A 9475-nucleotide genomic window follows, 5' to 3' on the forward strand; every position below is an offset into this window, starting at 1 on the left:
AAATACAGACATTGTTTCTTTAAAAGGCTCCATCTGCAAATCCCATTAGATGTGCATCTAAGGTTTCCAGTGATTAATAGTTGCCTGCTTTGCCTTGGTTGGAGGGAGTGAGTATATGTACATTAACCCCTCCCTCTCCTCTCTCACATTTCACTTCACAAACTTGTCACCCTCTCCCCAACACAGTATTTAAAAAGTTTCCCTCATGTCCAGCACTTCACAAGGAAGCAAGCTTCAGGCCTCAGGAAGCAATTCGGGGCAATCGCTGCATAGATCTGGTTACTGTTTTCCAGTTGGAACAATGAAGACAGTTAGAAGAGTTCCCAAACTAACAAATCTGGAACAGCATAAAACCCACAAACAAACTGTCGTTTAGGGAGGAAATCTAATCTGTCAAATTTGGAAGATTTCCCCTCTGCTGCTTTTCTGATTTTGAAGCCTGAGCTCTAACTACTGACGAGCACTGGAGTGTGAACGGGACTGGAAGCAAATGGACTCCACCAGCAGCAACTACATGCACAACCCACAAACTCCTGCCCCGCTTTGGGGGTGCCTACGGAGTACCCATGCGGATGTCACCACAGCTACAGGGCTGAACCATTACCCACCAGCACCATTCTCCTTCGGTCAAAAAACAGATTTTGCCGCTTACTCTGATTTCTCAACTTCCTGCCTGGTGACTGCTCCCCATAGCTTCCCACATGAGGAGCGGGCATTTGTGGAGCAGCACCTCTCTTCCCAACACTCTGACTGGCATTTTGCAGCAACTGAGGCCAAAAGACGACTAAATCCAGCACTGTCCTTGGGTTCTGGGGAGTCAGATGGCAGCAGTCCAAATCTACTGAGTGCAGCAGTGGGTATGAATGAAGATGATGAGGTACCAGTACATACTACAAATGAGACTGAGAAAAAGTCATCCAAAAGAAGAAAGGAAAACTCAGGTAGGTGATATGAAATCAGGGGCGTGGGATAGTACAGGTTGTAGAATGAGAACACCTGTAAGATTAGGAATTAAGAAGTAAAGCTAATGAGGAAAAAAATTTGTAATTCTCGACTGGGATACACAGTACCAACACTGAAACTAAATGGCTTATTCTTTCATAACCTCTGGTGTTTGTATCTCATTCCTGCAAATCTTATTTACTGAACCTGCAGATCTTATTTACTCACTAGCACAATGCACATTTGTTGTAACTAAACAGGAATCATGTGACATGCGCACACCGACGTGAAAATCCTAGGATGTGGACTTACTTATATATTGCATACTTGCCATTTGTCCATGAGTAAGAGAATGACAAAGAGCAAAATTCCCTCATCCTGAGCTCCCTGTGCTAGTTGGAAATGTTTTACATCTCAGTTTATGGTAAGAAGTACAAGATCCGAAGTCTAATAGATATAAATTCTATTTGGCCTCAGTAAATACTCACTTTTTTTTACCTTAAAAGAGCAGATACTAGAAGCTTGCCCATCAGTACAATGTCCAACAATGCAGAATATGTAGAAAGATTCCATTGTGTCATCCTAGCCAGCAAAACACATTCTTTTTCCAGGGTAACAGTCAATAATTTCATAGTTAAATAACCTCTAATTTGCTGCTGTCTTGAATCTAGATATGTGAAATACACATAAAATTGTTTTCCCCTAAGGAAGCTGTTAAAAATTAAGATGCTTACATGCATTCAATTGCTGTAGTATTAATTTACAAGCTAACAGTATGCTTTTTCCTACAGCATTGCTATCAAGTGGGGAACACTTTCCAATATTCCCATTTTACAGGTAGAGAGCACTGTGATTAAAGTAACTATTTATTTATTTTAAGGCTTGGCTACAGAAAAGCCACCTGCAATACAACTTTAATTTTTCCATTTTGTAATTTAAACAGCAAGTTTGCATTTCTGGTCTCTCTGTCACACAATTAATCCATTCTCTTCCCGTATGAATAGTCTGTCAGGGAACACCTAAAATGACTAACATCTGAAACCTCTTTATGCCCGGAATGTAGTTTATGTCCCTTGGTTATCTGGGTTTTTTTCTTTAAAAAACAGTTTTGTAGAATTTAAGTTTTGAAATTCAAATTTGGTAGAATTTAAGCTATTGAAAAAGCATGTTTGGGGCAAAAATTTCCCCAAACTTCAAATGCAAATAAGTTCTTTAAAGAAGTATAAGTGAACAAAGCTTTTATTAAAACATTTGCTAGTCACAGAAAGCAGCAGATTTCGGTATACTCAGATTAGAGGGACATTCTTAAAGAGACTGATTCTAAAGCACATCTCCCTGTTTCAACTAGAAGACAAGCATTACTTCTATTCTCTACTACCAGTATATGTCCCATATACTTTTCCTTGCAGCAGACCTGTAAGCAAGGATATTACTGAAAGGTACGGTGTTTCCTACCTTGTAGCAACTGTTGCTATCTGTACAAACTGTTATGCTAGCAAATGCAGAATATTAAAAACATCCCAAAGGGGATTCCGTAACAAGATCCCAAAGATGCCAAGACAAAATATAACAAATGAGGGGAAAGCTTTCAGAATTTTATATTGCATAACAACAAAATCTATTGGTGTCTTATTACTTGATTTAACCAGCTAGAATAAATATGTCCTCAAAGTTTTTACTGTGGGAGGAATATGTAACATTGTACAGATGCTGCCTGTTTTTATTTTACCTTCTACTGATGGAAAAATTGCAGACACCAACAGTTCACAGAATAACAAACACCAGATGCATTGATCTGGGCTGTGGATCACCACAAACATCTAACAAGCAGGTAGGACCCTCCACATACAGGCATTAATGACTCCCATACTCCTGTGCTTAAGCTGCTTTCCGAGTGGTACAAGTATCCTGCGTAGTGCTCGAATCCTGTATCTGCACAGCGGAGAGTCCTTAGGCCTTGCTTTAAAGCGTTGTTTGTTGGCTATTGTTAGTAGACTAGTTCAAGCCGGTGAGGGAGGATGACTACTGCTTCATGAGACCAGATTCTGAGTCAGTTATGTTGGTTGTCAGCACAAAGCAAAGCCAACCCACTCCAAATGCTGAATTTGGCTTATTGGTTTGCAGGGAGTAGGTTGCTTCTTCATACAAACACGTATGTATTAGCGCCTGACACAGGTTTTGGTTTGGAAACTTTATAGCATAGAGCATGTACCACTTGGGTTCCTACATGTATTTTGCTGCAGCCCTGGGGAAAGGCAGCTGTTCAGTTCAACTACACAATAAATCTGGTTGAGATCCTGCAAGTACGCTTGCTTCACAGTAGAGACACAGATCGTTCTATGATTCCTGAGCAGCATTTGTTGTAAGCTTTATTTTAAACTGACACTACTGTAGGAAAACCTTTCCAAGCTGATTTGTCCTTTCACATAACATTTGCCATTTTCCACATTCCGTTGTCAAAATTCTGAAGCAACTTGCCCTGATTTCCACTTTTGGAATATCACAAAACTTGCAGCTGTGAATAATCATATGCCTCTTTACAACCCCATGTGGCACACAGCCTGGATGACAGGATCCAAGCTACACATCCTACTCTGTTCCCAGAAATACTCAGCTAATTAAAAATATTCACATTGGTTTCTGCAGATGAAAACTTGTGAAACTGCCCTTTAGAAAGGGTCTTCTTTGCGCAAGGCTAAGGGGTGAGCTCACATGCATATTCAGGTCGCATTAGCTATTTTTACCCCAGGTTAATTTGACAGAGGTAGCTTTAGTTCCTGAAGTATGTTATTGGCATTGGAGAGCTGCTTCACCCCTCCACATGTTTGCTGGGGGAGCAGAGACCTTGCAGTGGCTGCAAGGCCTTGAGACCAAGGATCCCAGAAGCTGTTGGCAAAGTTCTCAGCAGGGGACCCACACTTCAAATCTCACATCCCCACTGCTCTCGCAAAAGTCACATTTGTTCGCCTTTGAGAAACACAGGATGGTGTTTTTGTTCAGAGATGATAATGAAGGGGGTTGTACAACTATAGGCAAAAGCATGTGGCTAAAGTACTGGGGTTTTGTTTTCATTCTTTCACCAAATCTATTGGGGATTTTTGGAGTATAAGTAGCAGGAACAATGGTGATGCAAACAAGACTAGTTTCCTTTAAATGGGGAACAGTACAGCTGCAGCATGTGATACAATGGTCCCTCCGCTTAATATCACTAATGACAACTATGTTTGATTTCTCTATTTCTGATGGAAATTAGATTAATTATAAAACCTACAGCCATACCTGGCAGATTTTTCCAACTTTATTACTTTGGCAACCAAAAAGACCTCTAGAAGGTGATGCTGCCTGTTGTGCTCGTTGATGCATTTTGTATATCATTTTATGTAGAAATACTATGCTAGGACATGTGGAACTTCATTGCACACCGGTTATGCACAAATATTAAGTAACTAACCCTCAATGTAACAAAAAAGCTACTACCATCTTCAGTTCAGGGAATCTAGCCAACCACAGGAGCAAGAAGGGAGAAAGAGTCGAGGAATTTATAAAAATTACTCCCTGAAAGTTTGGCAGTTTGGGCTTTGTTCACTGAAACCAGTGTCTTTTTCTTGCAATGCTTGAAGATTCTTCATAAATATCAATTTTAAAAGCATATGAGAAAAAGGAAAAGACAGGGAGAGGGAGAGGGAGAGGGAGAGGGAGAGGGAGAGGTTAGTTTGTGTTTTCTTTTTAGAATCATTTGTCGACATCCCTTTGACTATGGAGAGGGAGAGGGAGAGGTTAGTTTGTGTTTGCTTTTTAGAATAATTGGTGCACATCCCTTTCACTATGGCTAGAAATTTGGCTTTGAAATATGCCTCTTGATGACGTCAAGTGCACGAACAGCAAAAAAAGTATTTCAGGGCAGTACAGTAACAAGGACGTTCTGATGCCAATCATGCACTGAGATACCAGATCTCTTTGTAGTTTATATTTAGCAAGGATTACAAGAAGCTAAGAGTCTGGAGTATTGTGTGCCAGTTCAGAAAACACTGGGTCTCTCGTGTTGCTTATTTTACCAAGCTCCTCAACCCCCCTCCCCGCTATTTCCAGGCCATATCACCACACGCTCAGAACACATTACACGTCAGGAATGGGTTCAAGTTGTGCCAGAGGAAGTTTAGATTGGATATTAGGAAAAACTTCTTCACCGAAAGGGTGGCGAAGCACTGGAATGGGTTGCCAAAGGAGGTGATGAAGTCGCCATCCCTGTACATGTTTAAAAAACGGCTGGATGTGGCACTTCAGGAGGTGGTTTAGTGTTAGGGTGGCATAGGGCTGTAGACTAGACTTTATTATCTTAACTTCCTTTCCAACCTTTACAATTCTACGATCACATACACAAAGTGCAAGCTTTTCTGCCTGTTGTTTAGTAGATCAGGAGATAGTGATAATACACATATATAAGAAATCAAAGTAAAGATGTGGGGAAGGAAACTATTTTGATGCAATGAAATGAAAGCTTCCTTCCCATAGCTGTCCATTTCTGACTTTGCAGACCCAGGCTGGTGCTTTTGCAGTTTTGACAACACACCCCTTCCCGAGTCTGAGCACTTCAGTTAGTAGTTTATGTCACTGCAATACACACGTTCACACAGATCAATGTAACTGCAAATTACACATGTGTGTTTGCCTCTTAGAAAACCAGAACTCAAGCAACATGGCAGAAACAAGCATCAGATCACGGAAGGAAAGGACAGCTTTCACAAAGGAGCAGCTACGGGAGCTGGAAGCTGAATTTGCCCATCACAACTACTTGACGAGGCTCAGGAGATATGAGATAGCTGTGAACCTGGATCTCACCGAGAGACAAGTAATTCCTGAATCCCTGCCCCCGAGCTTCTTCTCTCTCCCCCACAACTTCTCCCTAAAGCTAAAACTCAGAATTATTCCTTGAGGGTGTACATCTGCAATGGCACAGAGGTATTTAAATACAAAGCCCTCATGTTCTTTTAAAACAGGTTTGTCACAAATTTCTCTAAGTAGTTAATAAATGTAATTGTCTAAACTGAAGACGCATTTGGGAATAACTGATATCTACCGAGCTGTTGTTTAACATGACTCATTGGTGCATACTGATATGCCAGAGTTTACAGATGGAATATGGATATCACCTTAAACTGCAGTTACTAGAAAATCACTAGAACTGTATATGTTTCATACATACATTTTTGCTGGGTCAGGTAGTATTTTGAGGTGATAAGGAAAGACAAAAACACTGAATTCCGTGGAGAGATACATTTCTGTTCTCTCATTGTGATCTCAGTCAGGGTTTCCTTATCAAAGGTTAGTGAACACTAGAGGAATCGCTAAATTATCTGAAGCAAATTACAATTACTGAAGTATTATGTTGGATGGACTAGATGTTAAAAGATGTTAGACGCACTGTGTCCATTGGATTGATATGCTTAGTTGCCATAAAGACCGATTCTAGGAAAAGCACTTGTTCTACCTTTATGGGTCTCACAGAAACATCTGCTTGGAACAGTTCAGGAAGAATTGTTAGAGAGATGGATTACTTAAACTTGGGAGGTTCCTTTCATCTTTTCTTCTAGAATTCCACAAAATATCTGTCTGTTGACACACACATATGTCCATAGGTCTGTTTATACAGCTCAGACCGAGGCAATAAGTAATTATTACCTTTTTATCTCCCAGGTCAAGGTATGGTTTCAAAACAGAAGGATGAAGTGGAAACGTGTTAAAGGTGGGCAACCAGTCTCCCCACCTGAACACGACACGGAAGATGTGGACTCTGCTGCCTCCCCCAGCTCTGACTAGTCCTTGCAGCAGTGGGAGAGGAGTATGAAGAAAGTGATTGATAGGAAAGTGGACACAACACTCTTCTGGATCAGCTAGACCACAAGGCGATCCTGCTTGCAAAACCTGTAGTCCTGAGTCTTTAAAAGGTGTATGATGCTTTAGGTTACAGAGGAATTAAAGAACAGAGGAGAAAAAAAAACAAAGGAGAGCATGATTTTGATTTTGTCTGAATGAATTTAACTCTCTCTGGAATTACACACTGTACACCATTTCACTTCCCCCTCCCCATTACAGGTAGAAAGTTTGAAAGCTGCAGAAGCAGCCTATTTTGTGCCAAAAGCTTTTGGGTTCTTGGCTACCAACATAAACCAAAACCAGCTCTTCACCCAGAAGGAGAGCTAATAAATCTTTCCTTTCAAGGAAGCTGTCAACAGTAGTATATTGCATCCTAATTCACTTAAACTCTAGTCAATGGGATCTCAGTTTGTACCCATAATTACAGCTCCTAAACAGTTCTTGCTCTGGCTTTTGAGAAATAAGGTACGAGTCACCTGTGAGAACATTTTATGGTTAGGCAGTTTCTGCATGAAACCAGCTCCTTATTCTAAGTCTTTACTATTTTGTGAAGGAACATTTCACTCCTGACATCAAAGCATTTGACCCCTGAACCTCTGGTGCCAATAATCTTTCAGGCAAAGTCTGTTGTCTGGGAACAAAACCTCTGATCTGCAATTATTTTTCACAGAAATATATATCAGGCTTTATTCTCCTTACAGAAGGGAAGTAAGCTACCTGGGGATGTTTGGCAATGCGCCCCATGCCTGATTCTCAGTAAATAATTTGAGCACAGAGTCACTCACGTAACATTGGAAAGGTCTGGCAGGTCTTCAGGAAGCACACAAAGACAGAGAAGCAAAACTTTCTGCCCATATAAGGCCAGTGCAAATAGCCCACAGGGAATGAGATATCTGTATAAACACAAAAACATGTGTTGTAGCTCTGTATATTGGTGCTGCCTCTTCTAAACACAGGAAGAGAAGCACTTTCCTTAAGACTCACAGGTTTTTATGGACACTTTACCTAGTCAGATGCCGAAATAGCACAGGGCTTTATTTGTTTCACGTGGTTTCTGTATCCCATGACTCCTCTGTTGTTAGCCCTCAGTTTCTCTGCATCATTCTACAGTGTCAAGCTAGCGATTTTTCTGGTCAAAGGAGCTCCTTGGACAACTTAAGAATAACCCAAAGGTGACCAAGAAAGCATGTACTCATGTGTGTACACTTGATGAAGTCTTAGACAGATCCATAACCCCACTAGAAAAACCTTAGATCGTCTATAACTTCAGTGAATCGCTGACTTTTCGATTTTAATGACACCATCATTACCCTCCCTTCAGAGAATCACAGACTCACAGAATGGTCAGGGTTGGAAAGACCTCTTATATAGACCGACCTCTCTGCTAGAGCAGGATCACGTAGAGCACATCACACAGGAACACGTCCAGACAGGTTTTGAACGTCTCCAGAGATCGACCCTCTACAACCTCTCTGGGCAGCCTGTTCCAGTGCTCTGTCACCTTCACAGTAAAGAAGTATTTCCTTTTGTTTAGGTTGAAAGAAGTATTTCCTTATGTTTAGGTTGAAACTTCCCCTCACTGACCCCAGCTAAATCAGCTGGGAGTGACTCATTCCTTCCCGTTCACAGATGAAAAAGGTCTAAGGGAAAAGATATGTCATGCTGCTCCCCGTTGGGCACATATCCCACACAACCCCCAAGCACACAGGGTGCTGGAGGAAATGCGTCTGCACCTAGAACACACAGGTGACACACGAGATGCGCGACCCCTTTTGAAAGTGCACATTTCTCCTTCAGTTATCCTCCAACCTCCCACCCTGTCATGAGCTAATGAGGAGAGGCCTGAAAGTCCCCACATGTACAGTCCTCATGATTGGAGGGGCATGGTGTGACTAACGAACCAAACCCTTCAGTTCACACTGTCTGGAAAACCAGAGCCTCTTTTTAGGAAACATTTCACAGCCAGAGATTTTGACTGGGTCATATTCTACATGAGCAAATCTAACAAATCCTACTTCTGGTAGAGTTTCCTATGCACAGGACAACACACACAGTAGATCAGCCCAGCTCACAGAACAGACACACAATTTTTCCATTACCCCACTTTCTACCTCCTCCTCTAGCAGTGCTCATATTAAGTTTCATCAGCCACTATCTCATATTTTGGGTAATTCCCTTCCCTTAAGGAAAAGCTACAGCCCGTTCAAGAAATACTATATGCTTGCGTTAGTGACTGGACTCTGAATAATGGATCCATGCAGCATTTCAAGGCAGATAGGAAATCCATTTTCTTTCAGTGACTCCAGTAGAAGGGCTTCTGTCTGACTTAAACTTGCCTGGTGTGCCTGTAACATAATCTCAGCATAGGGTTATCTCCTTTCAGGCTACATTTGTGAATTACGATGGGGCGGTTTCCACCGCTGTACTGGGTATGGGCAGGTGTTTGCAGAGCCCTGCATCTTCTTTTCCTCACTGTGCCCACACAGAATGCCACATGGCTTTAACTTCTACGTGAAACAACTATTTTCATACAGGACCAGGCTTTTCCACCACTATTTCCTCCCTCTATACTGTAATGCTGTATTTTTTTAAGCAAGTTTTAAAACTCCCTATGCAGCAGGTGAGGAAATGGTAGCATACCGTACTGCGGCTCTGTGCC

The 9475-nt window shown here is 41.6% G+C and overlaps 1 protein-coding gene across 1 annotated transcript; it reads left to right on the plus strand.

The window, feature by feature from the left end:
* The first annotated feature begins 490 nt into the window (after nt 1-490).
* Nucleotides 491-6759, plus strand: MEOX1 (mesenchyme homeobox 1). Its single transcript, XM_009877199.1, has 3 exons — nt 491-941; nt 5619-5791; nt 6637-6759. Exons 1-3 carry the CDS (start codon nt 491-493, stop codon nt 6757-6759), a joined length of 747 nt encoding a protein of 248 aa, XP_009875501.1.
* Nucleotides 6760-9475: the final 2716 nt, after the last annotated feature.

This window comes from Apaloderma vittatum, unplaced genomic scaffold (assembly GCF_000703405.1).
Source record: "Apaloderma vittatum isolate BGI_N311 unplaced genomic scaffold, ASM70340v1 scaffold12949, whole genome shotgun sequence".
Classification (NCBI taxonomy): domain Eukaryota; kingdom Metazoa; phylum Chordata; class Aves; order Trogoniformes; family Trogonidae; genus Apaloderma; species Apaloderma vittatum.